Consider the following 24,183-nt stretch of genomic DNA (forward strand, 5'->3'; position numbering starts at 1 on the left):
ATAAGAAAAAAACCTAAACTCACCACTCCCATGTTGCCAACCCAACAAAAAGGAAAGAATAACAAATCAATAATTAAATGGCATAGGGTAAAATGTTTTAAAAAAAATTAAAAAAACTCAAGTCAACCCAGGTTAACTCAACTAATTTGCGATCTAAGATATAAAGCAGAGATAACCCAACAAAAAAGAAAGAATAACAAATCAACAAGCTCGAGGCCCAACAATTCAATATTAAATGAAAAAAATGAAAAAATAATAATTTTTTAAAAAGACCCTAAAAAAGATCGAACTTAAACTGGATTCATCATCGAAACTAGTAGACCGGATTATGAGACTGGGATTACCCTGTAAAAGACAGAAAAATTTCAAACCATAAAAAAATTAAAATTTTAAATAATTAAAATTAAAAAAATGAGGACTAAACAATGCACAAAAATAATTGAAAGAAACTAATAAGGGACTACATTGAAAAACAAAAAAAATGAAGAAAATGATAAAAAATAAAGAGAAATATAAAAAAAAAGACTAAAATTGGAAACCAAATAAAATTAAATAAAACTCCCAAAGATAAAATAAATAAAAAAAAGTAATAATGAAAAGGATAAAAAAAAACAATTAAAAGAATGAAGACCAGATTGGATAAAAAAAATCTAACGAGATTAAATGATTAGGAACGAAATTAAAAACAAAACAAACTTAAAGAAACATCAAATCTAAAAAAATAAAAATCAAAAGAATGAGGACCAAATAAAAAATAAATACAAATTGGAGGACACGATTGAATTTTTCAAACTCTACACGCATACCGAGGCTTGGGAGAGAGAAAAGAATGGGAGGAGAAAAAGGATCAATTATTGTCAAACTGCCGCTCAGATGACAAAACACGCCACCCTTAAAGATGCGCTGCCACCTTCCACATCGGGTGAGCAGGTGATCGACCTTTTTTGGCCACCAGACGTGCCCTCACGCACCACTAGAATGGCGCAGAGGGTGATGACGCGCCTATACGTGTATGGCACGCGTAGACCTACTTTATTGATTTATTAATATTATAATAAAAAAAATTATTGAAAAAGCTCTAAGGGCATACGAATATTACAAAAAAAAAACATGATGCAAATACAAAAATATCCACCCAAGACAACCTTTAATTTTTCGAGGTCAGAGGGCAAACATGATATTTTACTATACATAAAATGTGCAAAGACAACCCCTCCCTTCAAATGACAATATTTTTTAGGCCTGAAAGGCGCAAACGTTATTTAATTGTGCAAATAAACCTGTAAAGACACAAAAGCCCCTAGAATAGAGGCTAATTTTTTGAGCTCCTAAGGGCAATATAGTATTTTTATTGTATATAAAATACACAAAACATCAACTTTACCCCCAATCAATTCTCAAATGATATTTAGATCCCATGAAAAATACGATTTTGCACCCAGTGCAAAGACAATTGTTAAAAGCAATAAAGAGCAAAATTATAATTACATTATTTGAATCCACAATAAATCTACTCACATGCTACAATAATTTATTCGGCCTTTTAGGTTTTTTTTTGTTAATAATATAATATAATATAAATTTTGTAGTCCATCTTTGTCATATTAGTTTGATGCTTCTTTTTAGGTTAGTTTGAAGTTTTAGTTATTTTTTTTTCTATAATTTTTTATATTAAAGTCATAATCCGTAATCCGTGTGCACAAAAACAATAAAATTCAATATTTAGAGGTATAACTTAACTGGTTAAGCTCTAAATTTGCTCTTCAGATGTCACTAGTTCGAGTCCCACAAACTTCAGGGCAACTGAAGGCTTACATGATCATTAACTTCAAGGCCCGTGAAATTAGTCGAAGTGCATGAAAACTGGTTCGGACACCTACGTTAATACAAACAAAATTCTTTGGATCTGTTGGAAGTTTGACACCTCTGGAGGGTTTTATTTTTCCAATTGAAGGAGCTTTCAGGATTCATTATCAAAGAAAAAGAAGAATGAAAATCCCTTCAAGATCATCGAGGGATTTTCCTCGTAGCCAATAACAGTTATCATCTTGCCTAGGAAGACTTGCTAATTAATTAGAAAAGGAATTAATGGGCATAAAGCCAAAAGACTCCAAGCCCAATGGTTGGCCGCCGATAATGGCATTAGGATTTAGACAAGCAGACATGTGGGTATTCTCTCTTTCTCGAGGATATTGTCTCGAGCATCGCCAACATGCTCCTTGCATTCTTGTGGTGGGGGTCTTTGATCTTTGGAATAGTTAGGGCCAAGGAGGCCCGCGGTGGTCTGCTCTAGATTCTGCAGATTTCCCACCCGTCTCCTTCCCTGGGATTCTACATTCTGCACTTTCCTAGAAAAGGCAACGCAATAATATTGTACGCCTCTTTTTAGCTTTATACTGTGTAGGACTATGCCCTTAGTTTTGGGGCCATACGGGTCCATCCCGATGCACGCCGGCCTCCCATGTTTCCCCACCTCCATTCCCAGATATGAACACAAACGTAAATCTTAAATCTTAATTGTTAATAAATCTGTTCTTATTCCTCTAATTGTTTTGTTATAGGCCTCGCTTGATGATGCGCTGGGGAGGATTACTCAGTTTGAATGGAAAATCTTGAGGAAAGGATCGTTAATTGAAGATTAGGCCTCTGTTCAAGATATGAATTTATACAATTAGATTATAAATTTTGGGAGGATTAATGGAGCCATTGTCCCTAAATAATAATAATAATAATAATAATAATAATAGAGGCATGAAAGATTGTAAAGCATTTCTCGCGCTGCCAAAACACATCGAAGTGATTGAAAAGGATCCTATGTCGTCTTTAATACCACACTTTTTTTTCTTAATTCAAATGTTTTTTTTTTTGTAATTTTTTATTTCAGAATATTTTAAAATGTGATAAATATTGTTTTTTAAAATAATTTTTGTTCAGAAATATATTAAAATAATATTTTTTTAAGTTTTTAAAAATTTATTTTTGATATTAATATATCAAAACGATTTAAAAAATTAAAAAAAAATTAATTTGAAATAAATTTAAACCCAAGCTAGATTGATATTGTTGCTGATTAAACATATTGTCTTAGTCATGGGTGACTAATAAATTGATTCACCACCACATAACCATACTTTATGGTTCTTTCTTGCTACTTCAATTATTTTGTGATGGCAGCACTGCAGCATTGTTGTTGACATTTGCTTTTCTCCTCGTCTTAATTATTATTAATAAGTGTATACACACCCACACACGTGTGTTAATTGATTTGGTTGTATATAATTAATTGAAATTAGACCATGGAGTGTTTAATAAATACTAGATAGTCAATGGACTTTTTTTATTTATTATTTTTTTATATTAACATGGGTGTCTGGGTTAGCTTGCGCGTATCTCGACTAATTCCACTGACCCTGAAGTTAACGACCATATAAGCCTCCAGTGACCATCATATTAACAACCACAGAGTTTGAACTTGAGATCACATGAAGAGTAAACATTTTAATCTCAAGTTTTTACTGCTGGATCACCTATTAGATGGTTATATTTTTTTTATATTGAGTGACAATGCATTAGTTGTATTTACAATATTGTTGGAAATGCATGGACGGGAGTGTTGTTCATAAAGAAGTTGGAAGGTAAAAGAGAATTGTTTTTTAAAATATTTTTTATTTAGAAATATATTAAAATAATATTTTTTAAATATTAATATATTAAAATAATTTTTTAAAAAAATTGAGCAAAATTAAATTTAATGTTTTTCAAAAATAATTTTAACCACGAGTACAAACGGTAACTTATTATGGTGTTCAAACAAGATATCAACGACGTGACGGTCCCGATGTGTTGTATTTGGATAACTGCTTCAGTGGATCTAAACGTTGACGAATTTTATTTCCAGTTGGGGATGTAGGACACGTGTAACAAAATGGGACAACCTGGATGCCCTGGTGCAAGTTGCGCAGTTATTTTTTTTTAAAAAAACCTCTCATTGCAATGATGTCCCTGTATTTTGATTTATTGCTATTCTGTCTTCAATACATAGCCAATGTTTACTTTCTTTCCTCTTCTCTTTTATACACAGCTTGTAGAGTGACTTTTAAAACCTGTTTTTTTTTTATTTATTTAATTCTGTAACGATGAGAACTTATATTTCAAAAGAATTCAACGATATTTATTTTATCTAAAAAATAAATATTTGTAAGAACTTTAATAATCTATATTTTAAGAGAAAAGTGTATTTCTTTTATCAAAATTTTTTTGTTATTAATATTTTTTTTGATGGAATAATGATTTTTTTATTAATAAAAACTTGTAGAAAATAAAATAAATATTTTTCAGAACTCAAATGATTTATATTAAATAAGAAAAAATGCATTTCTTTATCCAAAACTTCTTTTTTTCTTATTTGTTAATTTCTTTTTATTTTTGAAGTGAACATAATTTTTCTTATGAAAATACAAATTTTCAGATTAAAACTTATCATTATTTATAAAAATAATAATAAAGCACATAATAAAAAAATCATATTTCAATTCTTTTCAAGGGATTGTATAAAAAAAATAATTAATTGGAGGAAATAATATAAAAATTGATAAAATATAAAAAATAACAATGATAAAATATATTTTCAAGTTTATTTTTCTAAGGAGTAATAAGATAATTTTATAGAATCAGTTGCCAATTAACACAGAAAAACCCAATCAAATATAAAAAAAAATAAGAAAAAAATAGATTATCACATATCTTGTCTCATAAACCCACGATAACATTACTAATAAAGGCTAATTTGAAAAGGAAAAAGTCAAGGGACCGAACTAGAGAAGTTGAAAAATATAGGGATCAAAGTATAAAGAAAACAATAAATAAATAATATTTTGTGAGAGAATGAAATAAATAGTGAAAATCATTGTTCCAAAAAACCATACTATTTTATTTTTTAAATAATAATATAATATAATGTATAATTGGTAAGGTTGTTTTTGTAACTAATTAAAAATTCACAATAAAATTATTGAAAAGAATGATTTGTTTAGCATTGTGGTTGGATTGTTATTTTATTAATTTTTGAATTTTTTTGTTTTAAATTAATTATTTTTGGGTGTTTTTAAATTATTTTGATATATTGATGTTAAAAATAAATTTTAAAAATATTATTTTAATAATTTTTAATAAATCACTTTAAAGAACTGTAATTCAAAAACATTTTTTTTAAAATTAAACGAAAACAAAAAGCCCATGACAGTGGTTCCTAATTTAACCGCTACATGGATTCAAAGTGTCCTGATTCCAAATTGTAGGCAAAAATAAAATAAAATAAAATAAAATAAAAAGTGACACTTGTGCAATAGAGAGCGAAAGACTTGTTAAAATAATATCAGGACAACAGTTTCGCACGTGAGTATGGATGGTATCATAGATATTTGCATGAGCCAAACTGTAATCATATCATGCCCTCTAAGCACATTTCTCCATTGAAGAACACTCTCATATCACTTCACAAACCAACAAAAGAAAATAAAAGAAAAGGAAAGGAGTGTTCTTCTTCTTCCTCTTCTACTACTTCTGCTGTTGCTGCTGCTAAGGTTGTTATTACTGCGAAAGAAAATAAAAGAAAAAACAAGTGTTTTGTCTTTTTTTTTTTTTTTTTGAGATGGGAGGGGTGACTTCATCAATGGCAGCAAAATTAGCATTTTTCCCACCAAACCCACCATCATACAAGCTAATTACAGATGATGCCACTGGTCTCTTACTTCTTGAACACTTTTCTCACCGTGAAAATGTTGATGTTTTGCGTCTCCCAACTCGGCGAGGGACTGAGATTGTTGCTGTTTACGTTAGATATCCAATGGCAACTTCTACTTTGCTTTACTCTCATGGAAATGCAGCTGATATTGGTCAGATGTATGAGCTCTTCATCGAATTGAGTATTCACTTGCGTGTTAATCTCATGGGGTAATTTCTTTTTCACTGTTTTCTCATTTACCCTTTTGTTCAAGTTTAAAGATTTTGTTCATTTGTGTGGTTTTTTTATGGTTTATGAGAGTTTGCATGTGGAGATAGTGTGTGTTTTTGGTGAAAATCAGGTGAATTAGTGAGACCCAGTTGGGATTTCTGAGTGAGTTTTAGTTTGCTTTGTGTAGAAGGAAGGGATTTTTTTGGGGTTATTGGGAAAAGGTTACAAGCAGGTGAAAGGTGTTGTTTTTTTGGTGGGGCTATGAGGTATTTTTCATAAAGCTTGATTGTTTATTTGGTTAAAGTGGGTGGAAGAATTTGAGATCAAGTAATTGATTTGTGTCTGATTCACAGATTAGCTAAACAGAGTTGTTTTATGCAGATCCCTTCCTCTGATATCATGATTGTGTGATGTTATTCTTAGATTGGTTAAGATTCTTGGATTTAGCCAGGAATTATGATAGTTTCAGTGAAAGAATGGAATCTCCTATGAGTTTTGATCTAGGCAATTAGCATAGTGGATCAATTAGGCGATTTAGGGCTAATAGTTGTTAAGGGAGAAAATTGAGACTAGCTTTGCTGCTTTTAACTTTCTGATGTTCTGTGTATACTACTCATGTTTTCATCTTCTTTGTCTTGCAAGGTCTTAACACTAGTCTACTGTTTTCTATTTTCTGCAATTTTATCAAGAAAGTCCAAGTCTTTGTATGGGGTGACTTAAATGAATAAAAAATTTGGCAAGCAAAAATGGGGGCCTGAAAATTGAAGAAGAACAAGCATTTATGCATGAGGGTTGTTTCAGAAATCCAGAAGCATGCTTTTGCAAGCTAGTTTTCTGTCTAGATTTTGACAGAACTCTATGTGGCTGCTTATTTGAAAAAAAATGGTACGGATCTACCTTACTGGCATAAATCTAGACTTGCTAGTGCCAATTTGGATCTTAGGTTGATTGGATCCATCAAATAGAGTTCTTTACTGCATCAAGTTGTTGTTATGCAACTTAATATAGGTGGCCAAGCATGCATCAAACTTGGGAAAACTCTGGTGTGAAATGGAAAAAAAAATTTCACGCCAGAGAACATTTTATAGAGGAGTTGGTTTGGGTATGTTGTCACAGCAATCATATAGACACTGACACCGCCTCATACTGGGAGGCGTCCTGTGCCTTGCTTAAATATTAAGTGGTCAAAGGCAGCATTTTTTTCTTATAGGTGGTTGCCTTTTACAGAGTTCATAGAGGACCGGTCCAATTCTGTGTTTGTTTAAGTTTTTTATGTAGTTTATCCAGCACTCAAGCATCAGATATAGAAAGGGAATTTAAGCATCTTTTTTTCAATTTGTCTAGGTATGACTACTCTGGCTATGGACAATCATCAGGAAAGGTATGCTGTATAGAATCTTCATTAATTTTATGTTCGACTAAAATTATTTTGGCAACCGATCCTCTGAAGGTCGTTCAATTACTTTCTGCAGCCCAGTGAACACAATACATATGCAGATATTGAAGCTGCTTATAAGTGTCTCGAGGAGAGCTATGGTGCCAAGCAGGAAAATATCATCCTTTATGGCCAATCTGTGGGAAGTGGCCCAACCGTGGATCTTGCTGCACGTTTACCTCGACTAAGAGCTGTTGTACTGCATAGTCCTATACTATCAGGGTTAAGAGTGATGTATCCTGTGAAACGCTCATACTGGTTTGACATCTACAAGGTTAATATTTTGTTTCTTGGTCTTCTTAAATATCATGTCATATGTTTTAAAGAGTATTCATGCATCTACTATGCCTCTGAACATGGCTTCGCTTAAATTTGTCCAGAACATAGACAAAATTCCTCTGGTGAAGTGTCCCACGCTGGTAATCCATGTAAGTATCATAGTTCTATATCTAGTGTTTTTAAATTACGAAAACTCATTTCCAGTATTTTCTCCATTCATGAAACTTCCTGAATAGTGTTTGGTCAACCAATGTAATATCATGCAATTATAATTCTCCATGCAAATAAACTGTTGGGGATAGTAAAAACCTCTGTGCAAGTCCTGCAGTAAGTCTTGTATATTATATGAATGCGCAGTATTTGAATAATACAGAACATGAAAATACATTTGAGAAACTAGTGGCAAATGAAATGTTCTTGCGAAAGAGAAGGTTGGTTGAAATGCAGTCAGACGTGGTACTTTCTAGCAATCAGAACAAAACTGTATGAATTCATTGAAATTTAAAGCACCAAGAGGACGGGCTTTTGTTGGATCTAGATACAATGAGTTGTGAAATTGAATGTGTGGTTACATTGAAGTTTAATTATAGGGAGCTTAGGCTAATGCATCTGTGAAAGTACATTTGGTAAATAAAACATCTGAAAATCGAGGACAGCTAATATCAAGTATTGGAAGATCAAACAAATAGCGCCGCCCCCACCTTCATGTCTCCCTAGTTCCTTGGTTAGATTACATCCTGTGTTCCTTGTCGTTTTCACTAACTGATGATAGAGGGGTGATTAAAGGCGACGCATGCTCCTTCTCAGCCAACTCCGTACATCATTGCAAACTCGAAGAATGCAATGAACTTTATTTTCAACATATTATAATTATCTCAGCCACACGGCCATTTCTTGTTGGACCCTTTGAAGAAATCTCAAGTATTTCTTGCAGGGAACTGCTGATGAAGTAGTTGACTGTTCTCATGGCAAGCAACTTTGGGAGCTGTGCCAAGAGAAATATGAACCTCTGTGGCTCAAAGGGGGTAATCACTGTAATTTGGAGATGTATCCGGAGTATCTGAGGCATCTGAGGAAGTTTATATCAACAGTTGAGAAATCAGCATACCGAAGAAATGCCGGGAGGAGAAGTGTAGATGGGTTTGAACAGGCCAGACGAAGTAGTGATTGTTTAGAGGGTCCAAGGAAGAGCACAGATAGGAGGGAGAAACCAAGAAAGAGCACAGATAGGCCAGAAAGACTGAGATTTCACGAATTCAAGTTCACGCACACGGACAAGGCAGAAAAGTTAAAGGTCTCGTTTGAGCACAAGGAGAGGTCACGGAGAAGCGTGGAATACTGCGATAAATCGAGAAAAAGCATGGATTTACAGCTAGAAAAAGCACGGAAGAGTGTGGACTGGGTGGATAGAATTCGATAACAATACCAAAATCATCTGTAAAAGTTGTTGTTTAAATGTGTTGTAGGAGGGGAGGAGATAAGAAAGTAGAAAGGAAAGAGGATAAAGATGGGGAAATTATTTGTGTTTTTCTTTTTCTTTTAACTTCATGGATTTCAGTGTGTGCCTTCTTGTTACGGTTGCATAATGACTGTCATGTAATTGTAGAGTTTCTTTGTTATATCAAGTCTGGTTTTTATTTAGAAATATATTAAAATAATATATATATTTTTAATTTTTTAAAATTTATTTTTAATACTGTATAAAAATAAAAGAAATTAATATAAAATAATCATTTCTTTTAAAAACATCAATTCTTTGCAAAAACAAACGTTCAGGAATTATTTTTTGTATGGTATAGCGTCTTGATGCAGGGAGTGGTCGGTCATGACGTGAATAATTGTCTCTGATCTTTAATCTTTTATTACGGCTTGCTGTATGCTCGGGTCGATTAAGTTTTATTTAATTTAGATTTAAAATTAAATTATATATAAATTAATTTAACATAATATAGTTGACTTGAGTTGATTATTTTATAAGCAACTGCTCTATTAATAAAAAAAAATTAAAATAAAATTGAGAAAATTTAGTTATGACTTATGAGTCTTTTTCTTAAATTAGGAGGTTATAAGCTTCAAACCAATAATTAAAAATATTTATTAAATTATTTTAAGTATATCCTTAAAACATTTGAAAAAAATGAACTTAATCTTTCCTTCCCTTTGGTTTCTTCATCTTCGAAGTTTTATATTTCCAGAAATACCCTTTCGAATTTTCAATCTCTCTTTGCTTGAAAGTTGAAGCAAGAGGCAGCGGTGCTCCTGCTCTCCCTCCTCTCATCGCAAACTCCATAATCCAAAAGAAATTGATTCCACGAAACACCAATTGATCAATTTATCGATCGATATGTAAGTAAATCAAAACAGATTCCTTTATTAATATTCTCTTCTTTGATTTTTATTTTTTTAAAAGAGAAGCAACTCCTACGTTTCCGGATCCTCCTACTTTTTTTAAAAAAAAATAAGAGAAGCAAAAACTCGACTGTTTCGCTTAATTTTGGTTTCCAATATTTTTGTTTTCAAGGTCGCAAGAAGAGATTGGTCTAGAAGCAATAAAGCAGGCGTTGAAAGCTTTGAAGAAGCGGCATTTACTGGAAGAAGGAGCTCATGCTCCTGCCTTTATTGCTCTTTCCAGGCCCATTATTTCTCAGGTCTTCTTTCTTCTTCCTTTTTTCTTTTTGTTAATTTCTTACTTGCTATTCACCGCGAATCATGCTTTCTTTTGGGGAGTAATTTTCTTTCTGGGCTTTATGATTGTATTTTTCTTTAATGAAACTAATAATAATGATGATGAGATTGCAGTTAATTAGTATTAGTGCCGTGTTCAAGTTGGTTTTTTGTATATAATTGAAGGGATCAGAGTGGAAAGAGAAAGCAGAAAATCTAGAAGTAGAACTTCAGCAATGTTACAAAGCTCAATCTCTTTTATCTAACCAACTTGTGGTGGAGGTGGCCGAATCGAGAGCAGCGAAGACTTCACTGCAAGAGAAGGAAGCAGCTATCACTGATTTGCAAAATGAGGCTACTCAAATTAGGTTGTCTTCTTTATCCTGTTACTTATGTTTTTTATCCTGTTAGGAAGATAGATGATTTTAATGTTTTTGGCATTGTGGGGTTATTTAGACTCGTGTTTTTTCGTCAGGGATGAGTGTGGTCAGTTGAGGGAGGATTTTGAGGAAAAGATTAAAGCATTAGAATTGGTTATGAGTGAGAACCAGGCACTTAGAACACAATTGGAAGAGATGACTCTTAAAGCTAAGAATGCTGAGGCTGAAAATAAGATGTTGATTGATCGATGGATGCTACAAAAGATGCAGGATGCCGAACGCCTTAATGAGGTACTTTGTAGTGTTTGATAGGTCCCTGTCAAAGCTGTTGTAATTATATGCAAATAGGATTCTACTTAGGGTGAGAATAAACCACAACAATTTGTTATTGAATCAACTTGTTCCTTTACTGCATATTACTAGAGTTTAAATACATAAGGAAATAACAGACTCTTCCTAAATTTAATAGCACAACTACATGAAATCAAGACTCTACAACTGATTCCAACTAAATAGCTGGCACTTATTCTAATAACAAAACACTAGCTAACCGACTTGACTAATAACATACTCGACTCATTCCTCTGCTTGCCTCCTCTTGTGTGATTATTTGCATGTGTAGCTTAACAGAACATGGCTTATTCATCACGTCAATTAAATGCTCAATAGCTCTACAAGAACTTAGGATTCTTGATAGGCACACTTTGAGATCTTCTTGGCTGCTTATCAGTGTTGCTATAGTTTGATAATGCACAGTGTATGTATTGGATGGGTATCAACTGTTGGGTGAGATTTTGCTAGGCAATCAGTGTTTTGCTGTTTTAGAAGAACATTAGTGGCTTCTGAAATATATGTTTACCTCCTTTTTATATATGAATTTTTGTGGGTTTTTTGTATTTTACAAAAAAATCAATCTGAAGAAGAAATTCTTCTTGATGTTTTTAGAATTGACCAACACTTCTTGAAGTAGTTTCCTCTGGAAGATCCTTTTTGGCAGACATTTGGGAGTATATATATTGTTTTATTTCCATGTCATTTCCTTCATAAAGCCCATGGATGGTTAAGAAATTCTAGAAAATATATGTTTTGTTTGTGATTGGATCTGGTATTGAGTTTGCAGAAGGTTGTTGGCTCCTTTTTTGTGTATGAAATTCCAGATGTTGTATAAAAGTTTTCTTACAGAAGTCTCCCCATTTCTCTGGACTTCTTGTGTATTTTCATGATAGAGAAAGTTGAATATGCAACGTGACACTTGAGAGGTTGTACTCTTTTGTAAGTTGAGTGATTCAGAGTGAACATGCATTGCAAAAGATGCTGAAACCAATCTGCAGAACCAACCTTCATCTAATCTGTTGTGAAATTGTGGAGTTTGCATACAGTGTCTTTAAGTTCTTGCTTTTGCTTCTGAAGAGATGCATGTGGGAATTATTTCCTTCCTGCTTTATTGCTGGTATAAATGCAGTTAACTAAAGATGTCCTTATTAACTTAGGCTAATGCACTTTATGAAGAAATGATTGATCGGCTCAAGGCAAGTGGTTTAGAGAGCCTTGCTAGGCAACAAGTGGATGGAGTTGTCCGGCGAAATGAAGATGGTGCTGAGTACTTTGTTGAATCAACGATCCCTTCTACATGCAAGCACAAGATCACTGCTCATGAGGGTGGCTGTGCTTCTATATTGTTTGAGTACAATTCTGGAAAATTGATTAGTGGGGGACAAGACCGGTCAATCAAGATGTGGGATACAAATACAGGATCATTAAGTCACACTCTTTATGGTTGTCTTGGCTCTGTTCTTGATCTTTCCATTACTCATGACAATAGATCCATCATTGCAGCTAGCAGCTCAAACAACTTGTATGTATGGGATGTTACCACAGGACGAGTACGTCACACTCTCACAGGTCACACTGATAAAGTGTGTGCTGTTGATGTCAGCAAAATTTCAACTCGTCATGTTGTCAGTGCTGCTTATGATCGTACCATAAAAGTGTGGGATCTGCAAAAAGGTTTCTGCACCAACACGATCATTTTCCACAGCAACTGCAATTCTCTTTGCTTCAGCATGGATGGACAGACTATTTGTTCAGGCCATGTTGATGGGAATCTTCGTTTGTGGGATATTCAGACAGGAAAGCTACTTAGTGAAGTAGCTGCACATTCGCTTGCTGTTACATCAATATCTGTGTCTCGAAATGGAAGTGTTGTACTGACAAGTGGGAGAGACAACTTGCATAACTTATTTGATATGCGATCCTTGGAAGTTTGTGGCACTCTAAGAGCAACTGGAAACAGGGTGGCTTCTAATTGGAGTCGCTCCTGTATCAGTCCTGATGACAACTATGTTGCTGCTGGTTCAGCTGATGGATCTGTACATATTTGGTCAATATCTCAAGGTGATATAGTAAGCACCCTGAAGGAACACACAGCTCCAGTTCTTTGTTGTTCATGGAGTGGTCTTGGCAAACCACTAGCCTCTTCTGACAAGAATGGAATTATCTACACCTGGACATGATGGTTTGCGTCTTCACTTGTAAATATGATAGGTTGTCTACACGGAGAATTTCTTCAAACTAGCGTGTAACACTGTAAGCCATTTATGTTGAATAATTTCCACAAAGGAACCCAAAGTTAGCAATATGGCAAAAAATTCTTCTTCTGTACAGACATAGTTGATTAGTTTATTCTTACTGAATGATTCGGTTGGTTGAATTCAATTGCTGAAAGAGCACGACATGTTTTTTTTTAATAACGTTCTTGATTTACTGGTTTTGTGCTTCGTACTGGTTAATGTACTTGTCCTTAGTGTTTCAAGTTTCTAAGATTACAGTACAAGGACATTTATGTTGAATAATTTCCACAAAGAAACCTGTTGGAAATTGATTTGTGCAGAGTTGGAAAGTAAGAGGATGTTCAGGTGGTGACATGCATTAGGTTATTTCCTCTTCTGAATAATGTCTACAGGACAAAGATGCGTTTGCGTTTAGGATCATAAAATTTTATTCATTTTATGTGAAATTTAAGATTGTTTTTTAATGTATGTCAGACACATCCGATAATCTTCATTTTGTATTTGGGTTTTTTTTTTAAAAAATAAGGATGATTTTCATTTTATAAAGCATAATTGAAAAATATATTTTATTTATTCTTGTGATTTTTTCTTAAGTTGGGATCTAGGGTTATTGTCCAAGTCTTTGAACATTGTTTAGGGATTTTGTTTTCATAAAAAAAAAAAAACTTGAAATTTAAGTTAACCCTCTAATTCACTCACTAACTCATCTTGAATCACAATCCAGGTCTTGAATCATGTCAGCTTTAAATCAGGTTTTATAACTATAATCTAAAATCTCTCTCTTTTGTAAAAGAAAAATAAAAAACTAATGAAAATTTGATTTTTCATTTTTGAAGGTCCAAATAAAAATTCTTGTTTTCAAAATTGTTCATTGAGAAAAAAGAATCATACCAAGCAGCACCTTAAAGGCTAGAAGTTCAATTTTATTATTTTCTGTAAAGAGAAAAAAGAAGAAGTTAGATTTGTTTGGAAAAAAAAAAAAAAAAAAGAGAAGGTATTGTGAGATTGGGCCAGAGTTAGAGTATTAGTTAATCACGTGGGCCTTAATCTTGTACAGGGCCATCATTAAGATATAGGCCATTGAATCCAAGCCGCGTCTACCCATCCATCATTAGATCTGATTCCCAAATTTGAGACACTTTGGAGGAAGCGAAGAGAAGCTAAGCTAAGCGAAGATGGTGAAAGTAGCCGGCTTTTTCGCCATGTCAGTGGGAGCCTTTATATTTTGGCAAACTATGGACAAAATCCATGTCTGGAATGCTCTTCGCCAGGATGAGAAGGTTCGTCTCTCATCTCTTCTTCCTTTCTTGTTTTTTCAAGTTTGAATTGAATATTGTTTCTGATCACTTCCTTCGTTCCTTTTCTTTTTCAAAAACAAAAACTAAGTGTGAATTGGAGCTTCCCAATTCATTTCTTAATATGGGTCTTCACCAATTTGTCTAATGATGGTATAAATTTGTGTCTTTGTTCTTGGATAATCTTTATTTCTTACTATGAAAATAGTTTACTTGGTTAAAATGTGGTTGTAATTTGATGTGGGTTTTTTTTTTTTTTTTTGGTAATTTGATGGTACAGTTGAATATGCCCTTAGAAATTGATTGATTTATTTAATGAAATGGGAGAGTGAGAAAGATAATTGAAATCCTTACTAGCTAGCTTAATAGAAAGCATATTATTAAGTTTGGGTTCCTAGAAGAAATCTTGACCTGCTAGGTTAAGTATTAAGTAGAAATTTATTGATTATGAAATATACTAAAGATATGGTCTTGCGTAATTCTTTTTTGGCATTTCTGCAACTCCTTTCTAATAGATTGTGATGTTATTGCTTGCACATCTCGTTATTGAGATTAGTGACTAATAATGAAAAATGTGTTATGGGCATTCTGTAAGTTTTGGTGCTGCATTCCCCGCAAGACAGCCGCTTGGTTTAATTAGTTTTCTTTTACCAGCTACTTTTGTACCATTGATCTGATTAATCTCCATAAGAAAAACATATTCTATGAAAAAGTGGCTCTATCAATCACTGAGCATCTGTTAATTTGTTGTGGTGATAGGGTAACTCTAAATTTTGGGAAATGATTATGGACTTGGTTGCTGTCCCAAATTGCACCGTCTTTCTCCCCTTTATTGTTTTGCAGAGCAGGATGGTGCTACTTTAGTTATAGAGGTTTTAAAAGATGAAAAGCATGTTATGGTTTGATAGATAAGGTACCTGGAAATGTTTCGATTGTAGGTGAAGTTTCTCCTTTTGATCCTTCGTGTCTTTCTATTGCAAAGGTTCTACTGTAATTTTCATGGGCAAAGACTAGCTTTTCGTTCACTTTTTAAGCTGCAATTATACATTCTTGTGTACCACATCCTGTTGCATGAATTTTGATGGATATGTATTCCCACTATGTTTGCTTGGGAGGAAACAGGATGGGTAGGGAGGGAGGGAAACGATTAAAAGGATGAAGTACCCATTCAATAAGATTGAGTGGATATACATCCAAGAAATGGGAGAAGTTCTATGCTCTCCTCCTAGGTTCACATTTTTCCAATCCTTCTAAACTGGAGGGATAGTATGAGGAAGGCATGAGCTTCTGTGTTTTTATCTGTATTTTTTTTTTCTTGTTTCATTGCTCCTCTCAATAACTAAACAACTAGAGGGAAGGATTGCTCTACATCCTTGTGTTTTACTCCTTTGGTGCTCTTTGTTCTTATCCTTCCACCGAAGAAAGCATAGCTGGCTTTGGATTAGGTGGATTACTGGACATCATTGTCGATTCAAGTTTTTTTCCTTACTGTTTAGCCAGCTTTGAAATCATTTAAATGAGATTTTATTTGTGCCATCTGGTTCTTAAATAGGAAATATCTTAAAATAAACGGAAACCGGTAAGGTGATCTTGCTTGGGCCTTGGACAATGTAGATTGTAATAAATCTGGCCATGAACGATTTGGAGGATGAGTTAGTCTCATGGAGGATGTTCCAGAGTTTGATATGCTTCTTAATGATAAGTTAAAAGTTTCTGATTGTTATACATTAGCATGAATGCTAATTATAGTATGTCATTATGGAGGGGCAAGTTTCTGGATGCAAAGCTTGAAACTTTTTCTTGTATCAGTATCGCTGCTTTTAGTAGACATGGGAATTCATTACAACAATGGGTATAGTTAACTATTCTTGTTGTAGACATTACAGACAACTCATGTCCTGTAGCTGATTTTGTCAAGGCAAAAGGTGGCACATGGATGTGCCAAAGCTGTTTATTGAGTTGATTTATTTGCTTGGAGAAGGAATTACAAGTTTGAGCATTGCAGATAGCATTGCAGACACGGAGACCAAATTTTAATTGGAAGTATTTATGAAAAGTATGCAGAGCAATATACATAGTCAGAAAAATAAACTGTGTTGCTGTTTAAAAACATTTTTTATTCATCTTCTTCATCATACTATTGGAGGTGTCTTTTATACCCACTGTTTTATCAATTCTTACTTGAATTTTCAGTTTTTGTGTATAAATACTTGCCATTAATTGGGTTTGTCTATCATCATTTCAGCAAGAAAGATTTGAAAAGGAGATGGAGATCAAGAGGGTTAGAGAAGAGTTATTGCGACAAGCTAAAGATAAGGATGCTCTCGCATGAGTTACTTGTATGGTCAAATTTCAATTTCCCTCGTTTCCCCAAAGTACCATAATTGGTTGGTACTTCGTTTTACAAATGTTGTCACTGAAAATAAATGAATTGGCAAATTAGTTTGCTCATGCCATCTTTTCTTATCTCTTGTTGCTTATTCTTCTTTTTTGATGGACGACATATGGAAATTTTTTAATTGTTTGTTGAAGTAATAGCTGCTATTATTGAAAGAGTTGCCTGCCTTAATTAATCATACCATAAGAGATCATAATTAATAAGGCCGTTTCAGTACTCTTTGGCACTAAAGAGAAAAGATGATTATAGCCTTTGCATTAGCTCGACTGCTTCATGTGATTTCAGCGTCATCATGTCTTTAATTCTTTTGAACCTGCAACTGCAATTACTGTAAAGCACAGATTGCCCGTGCTATATGGACTTAATTGGGAGTTGGGGATATAAGAGCTGAGGTTTCGTAGATATGGTATGCTAAAAACAGCATGACCAATTGTCTTAGATGATTCTGCAAAAGTCAATAGTTGCAGTGAACCGTTGTTAATTATCTTCCTGTAAAGCATTTATATGGCTGATAATTGAAGTCCCACGATAAATTAAAGGAGTTATCATGCTGGTCTGTTGGTGGTCCTGTATTCTGTCATTCTCTTCCTTTACCCGTTTGCAGTCACAAAACCATATTGTTCTTCCTGGAAACAGACCTCCCTTGCCCACCTTGTAGATTGAAGAAGCCCAATGCTGTTATCTAATGAAGTTAATAAGATGACCACAAGCATTTGCATGCTCTCTTTTTTTCCTTCAACTCCAGGCCAAGTTACCAGTATGTTTGTGAACTGGTATTTCTCTCCGGCCAACTTCTAGAGATTGTTCGTTGTTAACTAATTTCTTCTTCCAGTTTGCTTTACCAATGCTTCTATACTTGCTCGGGGTGTACCGGATCAATCAATCAAACAATAATGCTACAAGAAAGGTTTCTTGCTATGGTTCTACTTGTATTACCTGGCCTCATCCCGGCATGCCATGTTAATAGATGGCAGAGAAACTGCCGTGCTTGGATATATTGTTGATAGATGACGAAGGAACAGCCTCGCCTTGGTATTTTGGATTTCCTTACTTATTTACATGTCCTCAAGAATTGAGCCGTACTTTAGGATCATTAATCATTTGAAATGGGGTTCATGCCTGCCATAATTTCTTATAAGATGAACAAGGCACGCAACCCCTTTAGTTCAAGCAGAAAATCATGTCCGTCTTGTAGCTCATAAGTGATAGTATATCAAAATCTTTTGTCATTTCAAGAAGGGATGACTAGCTTTCGAAAAATGCTGAAAATCGAACGACAGCTAAGCTTCATGGATGTTTTCGTGACCGCGGAAGTGATAATGTAACCGTGGAAGGGATAAGTACCCAACACCCTACGCTAGTGTAGTCCTACAAGCAATGCCTTGACAAAAAATCCAGTCATTTTCAGTTTAAAGAAATTGGATTTTTCCATTGATTCATTGTCTTACTACTACATCAGCAAACTACCTGAGGATAATTGACCCTTCAATAAATAATCCCACAAAAAAAAACGCAAAAGGTAGATGCTGAATGGTCACGTTGGTGGTAATTAAAGAACATTTCATCCACTTTTAACCTCAATTTGTGGGAAAGTTTGGCAGTTGCCGGTGGGCACACATGTGCAAAAAACGTGGCTCAGTGCCATAATCTGGAGAGAGTTCTTCGTCCTCATGTTTCGTTGGGTCTGAAAATAGATTTTTCTTGCAGAATTCACTCAATCCCTTTACAGTTTTTTCTACCAAACCATTTCAAAGACTTTATGATCAGTGGATTCAGTTAAAGCCGAAGCAGTTGCAAGCAACTTTATTTCCGAACTTGCAAAACTATCGTGGCTCAAAAGCTTCTATGGACGCAACCATTTTAGTAAATCAGTGGTCACCGCCCCTTTTCTCTTCCCCTCTCTTTCTTATATCATAACATGGTGCGATAGCGTGTTCTGCATGTAAGGATCATCCTGTAAAATGCCCTAAGCCCACAAGTTTTTTATGTTATTAACTGCTCAGGAACTACTTGTATCCTTCCTTCTGATATATACATGTGAACCAAACTCACTTATATTTGGACTTTCTTGTTTAGTTGAAATCACTCCATTTGTACACACACAGTTTGTCTTCCATATTTCTCAAACACTATCTCCATATCCTCCTCCATTATTATACATAAATAGTTGATGCCCATAAGGAACTTGTAACCTCATTAATTAATGATCCTTTGTTCTATTCTACAACTTGATCTACATATCTTCCACTGTTGTTTCATTTCTCTATATAAAGCAACCAATAGTAGTTCCTTGTTCCCCATCTTGTGTTGAGTTCTAGCTTAGCAAATGGAAATGAAGAAATTCTTATTTGTTGCTCTTTCTTTAGCCTTGGTTTTAGGAATCACTGAAAGTTTGGATTTTCATGAAAAAGATTTGGAATCTGAGGAAAGTTTGTGGGATTTGTATGAGAGATGGAGGAGCCATCATACCGTTTCAACAAGTCTTGATGAGAAACACAAACGTTTCAATGTGTTCAAGGAAAATGTTATGCATGTTCACAAAACTAACAAGATGGGTAAGCCCTATAAGTTGAAATTGAACAAGTTTGCAGACATGACTAACCATGAATTCAGGTCTGTATATGCTGGATCAAAGGTTAAACATCATAGGATGTTTCGTGGGACAACACGAGGAAATGGGAGCTTCATGTATGGGAAGGTAGAAAAGGTCCCCACATCTGTTGACTGGAGGAAGAAGGGCGCTGTGACTGCTGTTAAGGACCAAGGTCAATGTGGTAAGGCTCACTTTTCATTTCTTACAATGGGTTTACCTTATTTTTTAAATTCTATAATTCGTTCATTCATCACAAAGCACATGCATGACATTTGATCAAGAAGAAAGAAAGGCTACATCCCATTTGAGCATAGAACTATCAAAAAACAGCACTGCAAATTTTCATCCTTCCTTGCTTGCTTGGATTGCTTGCAATTTATTTCTTATATCCTTTTCAATGTGGTACAGGAAGTTGCTGGGCGTTTTCAACCATAGTTGCAGTTGAGGGTATTAATTATATTAAGACAAATGAGCTAGTATCTTTGTCTGAGCAAGAGTTGGTGGATTGTGACACTACAGAAAATCAAGGATGTAATGGAGGGCTAATGGAATATGCTTTTGAGTTCATTAAGAAAAAGAGAGGCATAACAACAGAGTCTACTTACCCTTATAAAGCTGAAGATGGACATTGTGATGCTGCAAAGGTTTCATTTCTTATTATATTTACATTAAACTAAATTTGATTTATTAACTAATCAATGCTAAATTACGATCAGCATAACATAAAAGTAAAACTCCTTTTTTTACAGGAAAACAACCCGGCAGTGTCTATTGATGGGTATGAGAAAGTTCCTGAAAATGATGAGGATGCATTACTGAAAGCTGCTGCAAACCAACCAGTATCTGTAGCCATAGATGCTGGGGGTTCAGATTTCCAGTTCTACTCCGAGGTAAATTTCAGAAAGTTACTGAAATACTTTGTGAATTTAGCCTCAATCCGAGAATTCCCACATTGCAAAGATGATGAATAGAATGTTCATTTGAGTAGTCTGTCAAACGACTAGCATTTGAAACAAAATATTTAAAAGCTTAATGGGAAATGCAGGGTGTCTTTATTGGAGAGTGCGGAACCGAGCTGGATCATGGAGTGGCAGTTGTGGGCTATGGAACAACTCTTGATGGAACTAAGTACTGGATTGTTAGAAATTCCTGGGGACCTGAATGGGGAGAGAAAGGTTACATCAGGATGCAGCGAGGCATCTCTGACAAGGAAGGACTCTGTGGTATTGCAATGGAGGCTTCATATCCTATCAAAAACTCCTCAACTAATCCTTCAGGAACCAAATCTTCCCCCAAGGATGAACTCTAAACTACATAAGCAATATCATTGGTTTCAGAATTGCTATCCATTTCAGTTGTTTTTCCTGCTGTATCAGATTTGCCTCTTAAAAATAACGTATCCCTAATTTGATCATGATGTAATTTCTTAAAATATTATACTATATATTGAAGAATAAATTTTTGAAAAACTTCACAGTTGCAGAACTTAAGAAACTTGAAACAAAACAAGGAAAGCAAGTCAACCATGTCCTAAACCATCCAAGGCAATGTCAGGGCTATTTGCCTTGTCTTTACAGAACCCAACAAAGCTGTCAACCATTGCATTTGCTTTCTCCCAAATAACAGCTGCCCGCTTTACCAGGCAAAGAATCATGATTTATGATTTCTCTATCGGCAAGTTGCTTCAGGACACGTTGACCGGCCATCATTATTTATCAGCATTGCATAAGGACACGGAATCTGAGATGAAAAATTGAAATTTCAGACTAATTCTTTTCACCTAAAAAGTTGAAATTTCACATTTATGCTAAAAAAGGGCATCATTTCAGTTTACGAGAATGATTTAATTAATTGACAGATAACTACAGTGTTCTGAATCGGCTTATGGATGATGTTAGTTGGGTAACTGTAGGAGGATGTTTATACCATGTACTCTCTATGGCGGAGAAAAAGAGAAATCTGACTTCTGATGCACATAGAAATGACTGGAGCCTAAAGTTACCACTTTCAAATTTCAATCTAACAATGTTCATTCAAAAGAGTTTAGCAGGCTTAGTTTCATGATTGTATGTTTCCCTGGCGAGTCAACGAATGAATTCACTCTAAAACAAACAGAAATGCGAGTTAAAGCCTTTAGAGGAAGAGTAGTGCTCCATGATTGAATTTCTTAATTCCTAATCATATGTTCTCCAGACAGTAAACAAAGGACAGGAATTTTCTGTAATTTCTAATTGGAGATCCAGCATCCCTTTATCCAATCTGCTGCAACTACTCACATGTACAGGAATTGGGCCGAGCTAAGTTCACTCACAATTCATTTACCAGATGGCTGAGACAATGAAATGGCATCCTTGTTCTTCAAGTTTTGAAAATTTCTTCGTGCTTTCAAATGTTAATTTGACTTGATAACTTGTTAGATAAGAAATGAAAGCTGAAAGATTCCTAGGCAAGATACAAGAGGACAAGTCGGTTCTTAAAATGAAGAAATTAAGAGTTACAAGCAACCAGTACTCCTATCAGCTACCGCTTCCCTCATTTAAAGAAAACTTCACTCAATTTCATATCTTTTCAACACTTCAACTTCTCTAAAGAACCCTGATAAAGAAATGGAGAGGGAATGACGTAGCTAGAGATGACACTATCAATATGATGACAAAAACCTGATAAAATTCCTTCAATATCAATGGAAAGAACTGAAACTATATATGGTGATTCTTGTACATTGAGCGATTATTATATACAGATAATTGATGCCCTTAAGGAACTTGTAACTTCTTCATTTTTATTTTTTGTATTCTGGTTTGTTCTACTCATCTTCCACCCTTCCTCTCCTTTCGTTTCTCTATATAAAGCAATCACTAGTTCCTAATTATTTCCCATCTTGTGTTGAGTTCTAGTCTAGCAAATCAACGAAAATGAAGAAACTCTTATTTGTTGCTCTTTATTTAGCTTTGGTTTTAGGATTCACCGAGAGTTTTGATTTCCATGAAAAGGATTTAGAATCCGAGGAAAGTTTGTGGGATTTGTATGAGAAGTGGAGGAGCCACCACACTGTTTCTACGAGTCTTGATGAGAAACGCAAGCGTTTCAATGTGTTCAGGGCTAATGTCTTGCATGTTCATAATACTAACAAGATGGATAAGCCTTATAAGTTGAAGTTGAATAAGTTTGCAGACATGACAAACCATGAATTCAGGACCGCTTATGCTAGCTCTAAAGTTAAGCATCATACTATGTTTCGGGGAGCACCGCTGGGAAATGGAAGCTTCATGTATGGGAACATAGACAAAGTACCAGCCTCTATTGATTGGAGGAAGAAAGGCGCCGTCACTCCTGTTAAGGACCAGGGCAAATGCGGTAAGGCTTATTTTTCATTTCTCACATGAATATAGATTCACCTTAGTATTTCCCTTCTGTAGCTCGTTCAGGCATGCAACAAACATGTACAAGGGAATATACTCGTGCTTTGATTAAGCAAAAATAAAGGTTACCTCCCTTCTGAACATAGCACTGTCAGAAAAGGGGGGTAGAACAATTAATCGCTGTTTAATTGTAAAATGTTTTCAATGTGGTACAGGAAGTTGCTGGGCATTTTCGACAATTGTAGCTGTTGAAGGTATTAACTTTATTAAGACAAATAAGTTGATATCTTTGTCTGAGCAGGAGTTGGTGGACTGTAACACTGGGGAAAACCATGGATGTAATGGAGGGCTAATGGATTATGCTTTTGAGTTCATTACGAAACAGAAAGGCATAACAACAGAAGCTAATTATCCTTACCGTGCTCAAGATGGACACTGTGATGCTAACAAGGTGTTTTTTCACATTCAACTAATATGGTTGATGGAAGTAGTAAATGCTCGAGCATGATCAGCACAAAGTATTACTCTTTTTATGTTTTTTGCAGGCAAACCAGCCAGCAGTGTCTATTGATGGACATGAGGATGTGCTTCATAATAATGAGAATGCATTACTAAAAGCTGTTGCAAACCAACCCGTATCTGTAGCCATAGACGCTGGAGGTTCAGATTTCCAGTTCTACTCAGAGGTAAATTAACTTCGGAAAAGTTCCTGAAAACTTATCAATTTAAAGAAGGAATTGCCACCAGACAAGACAATGAGAAATTCAAAATGCCTAGGCATTTGTGATTAAACATTTACAAATTGAATATCAATATCAACGCAGGGTGTATTTACTGGAGAGTGTGGAAAAGAGCTGGATCATGGAGTTGCAATTGTAGGCTATGGAACAACAGTTGATGGCACCAAGTACTGGATTGTGAGGAATTCCTGGGGACCTGAATGGGGAGAGAGAGGCTACATCAGGATGCAGCGTGGCATCTCTGACAGAAGGGGACTCTGTGGTATCGCAATGGAGGCTTCTTATCCCATCAAGAAATCCTCAACTAATCCTATAGGACCCGCAGATTCTCCCAAGGACGAACTCTAAACTACACATATACCATTGACTTCAGTTTGCTGTCATTTCATGTTGCTTTTACTGTATCAAAGTTTGAAACTTTCAGGTCTCTTGAACAAATACAAACTTTTGTTAACGATGTACCTGCTTCAAATCCATTTACTGGTCAGGGATTAATAAATATTTCCAAAATACC

The 24,183-nt window shown here is 34.8% G+C and overlaps 5 protein-coding genes and 1 long non-coding RNA gene across 7 annotated transcripts; 5 read left to right on the top strand and 1 right to left on the bottom strand.

The window, feature by feature from the left end:
- The first annotated feature begins 5,448 nt into the window (after window positions 1-5,448).
- On the top strand, window positions 5,449-9,286 carry LOC7453815 (uncharacterized). Of its 2 annotated transcripts, XM_024585968.2 has the most exons (6): window positions 5,813-5,952; window positions 6,596-6,838; window positions 7,298-7,334; window positions 7,426-7,662; window positions 7,769-7,816; window positions 8,602-9,286. In XM_024585968.2, exons 2-6 carry the CDS (start codon window positions 6,735-6,737, stop codon window positions 9,085-9,087), a joined length of 912 nt encoding a protein of 303 aa, XP_024441736.1. In that variant the 5' UTR covers window positions 5,813-5,952; window positions 6,596-6,734; the 3' UTR covers window positions 9,088-9,286. The 2 variants fall into 2 exon arrangements, with proteins under 2 accessions (XP_002321651.1, XP_024441736.1); XM_002321615.4 differs by lacking the exon at window positions 6,596-6,838 and having other exon boundaries at window positions 5,449-5,952.
- A 535-nt stretch (window positions 9,287-9,821) lies between these two features.
- On the top strand, window positions 9,822-13,426 carry LOC7463073 (autophagy-related protein 16). The gene is made up of 5 exons (XM_024585927.2): window positions 9,822-10,013; window positions 10,189-10,315; window positions 10,518-10,699; window positions 10,807-11,002; window positions 12,202-13,426. Coding segments are annotated over exons 1-5 (1,530 nt in total). The 5' UTR covers window positions 9,822-10,011; the 3' UTR covers window positions 13,225-13,426.
- Window positions 13,427-14,356: 930 nt separating this feature from the next.
- Window positions 14,357-17,129, top strand: LOC7463074 (uncharacterized). The gene is made up of 2 exons (XM_002321617.4): window positions 14,357-14,561; window positions 16,822-17,129. The coding sequence occupies exons 1-2, from the start codon at window positions 14,457-14,459 to the stop codon at window positions 16,906-16,908; spliced, it is 192 nt and encodes a 63-aa protein (XP_002321653.1). The 5' UTR covers window positions 14,357-14,456; the 3' UTR covers window positions 16,909-17,129.
- A 1,357-nt stretch (window positions 17,130-18,486) lies between these two features.
- Window positions 18,487-21,036, top strand: LOC7463075 (vignain). Its single transcript, XM_002321618.4, has 4 exons — window positions 18,487-19,748; window positions 19,976-20,211; window positions 20,317-20,457; window positions 20,613-21,036. The coding sequence occupies exons 1-4, from the start codon at window positions 19,301-19,303 to the stop codon at window positions 20,874-20,876; spliced, it is 1,089 nt and encodes a 362-aa protein (XP_002321654.1). The 5' UTR covers window positions 18,487-19,300; the 3' UTR covers window positions 20,877-21,036.
- On the bottom strand, window positions 20,816-22,896 carry LOC127904361 (uncharacterized). Its single transcript, XR_008057451.1, has 2 exons — window positions 22,753-22,896; window positions 20,816-21,307 (listed from the first exon to the last, which is right to left on the bottom strand). It is a non-coding gene; the product is annotated as an uncharacterized LOC127904361 (long non-coding RNA).
- LOC7463076 (vignain) lies at window positions 22,176-24,179 on the top strand. Its single transcript, XM_002321619.3, has 4 exons — window positions 22,176-22,924; window positions 23,145-23,380; window positions 23,475-23,615; window positions 23,754-24,179. The coding sequence occupies exons 1-4, from the start codon at window positions 22,483-22,485 to the stop codon at window positions 24,015-24,017; spliced, it is 1,083 nt and encodes a 360-aa protein (XP_002321655.1). The 5' UTR covers window positions 22,176-22,482; the 3' UTR covers window positions 24,018-24,179.
- Window positions 24,180-24,183: the final 4 nt, after the last annotated feature.

This window comes from Populus trichocarpa, chromosome 15 (genome assembly GCF_000002775.5).
Source record: "Populus trichocarpa isolate Nisqually-1 chromosome 15, P.trichocarpa_v4.1, whole genome shotgun sequence".
Taxonomy (NCBI): domain Eukaryota; kingdom Viridiplantae; phylum Streptophyta; class Magnoliopsida; order Malpighiales; family Salicaceae; genus Populus; species Populus trichocarpa.

Coding starts and splice junctions, on each gene's coding strand:
- LOC7463076 (XM_002321619.3), top strand. CDS start 22,483: ATGAAGAAACTCTTATTTGTTGCTCTTTATTTAGCTTTGGTTTTAGGA. Junction 22,925..23,144: donor TAAGGACCAGGGCAAATGCG/GTAAGGCTTATT, acceptor AATGTGGTACAG/GAAGTTGCTGGGCATTTTCG. Junction 23,381..23,474: donor GACACTGTGATGCTAACAAG/GTGTTTTTTCAC, acceptor TGTTTTTTGCAG/GCAAACCAGCCAGCAGTGTC.
- LOC7463074 (XM_002321617.4), top strand. CDS start 14,457: ATGGTGAAAGTAGCCGGCTTTTTCGCCATGTCAGTGGGAGCCTTTATA. Junction 14,562..16,821: donor CTCTTCGCCAGGATGAGAAG/GTTCGTCTCTCA, acceptor TCATCATTTCAG/CAAGAAAGATTTGAAAAGGA.
- LOC7453815 (XM_002321615.4), top strand. CDS start 5,651: ATGGGAGGGGTGACTTCATCAATGGCAGCAAAATTAGCATTTTTCCCA. Junction 5,953..7,297: donor TTGCGTGTTAATCTCATGGG/GTAATTTCTTTT, acceptor CAATTTGTCTAG/GTATGACTACTCTGGCTATG. Junction 7,817..8,601: donor GTCCCACGCTGGTAATCCAT/GTAAGTATCATA, acceptor TATTTCTTGCAG/GGAACTGCTGATGAAGTAGT.
- LOC7463073 (XM_024585927.2), top strand. Junction 10,316..10,517: donor CCAGGCCCATTATTTCTCAG/GTCTTCTTTCTT, acceptor ATATAATTGAAG/GGATCAGAGTGGAAAGAGAA. Junction 11,003..12,201: donor ATGCCGAACGCCTTAATGAG/GTACTTTGTAGT, acceptor TTATTAACTTAG/GCTAATGCACTTTATGAAGA.
- LOC7463075 (XM_002321618.4), top strand. CDS start 19,301: ATGGAAATGAAGAAATTCTTATTTGTTGCTCTTTCTTTAGCCTTGGTT. Junction 20,212..20,316: donor GACATTGTGATGCTGCAAAG/GTTTCATTTCTT, acceptor CTTTTTTTACAG/GAAAACAACCCGGCAGTGTC. Junction 20,458..20,612: donor ATTTCCAGTTCTACTCCGAG/GTAAATTTCAGA, acceptor TGGGAAATGCAG/GGTGTCTTTATTGGAGAGTG.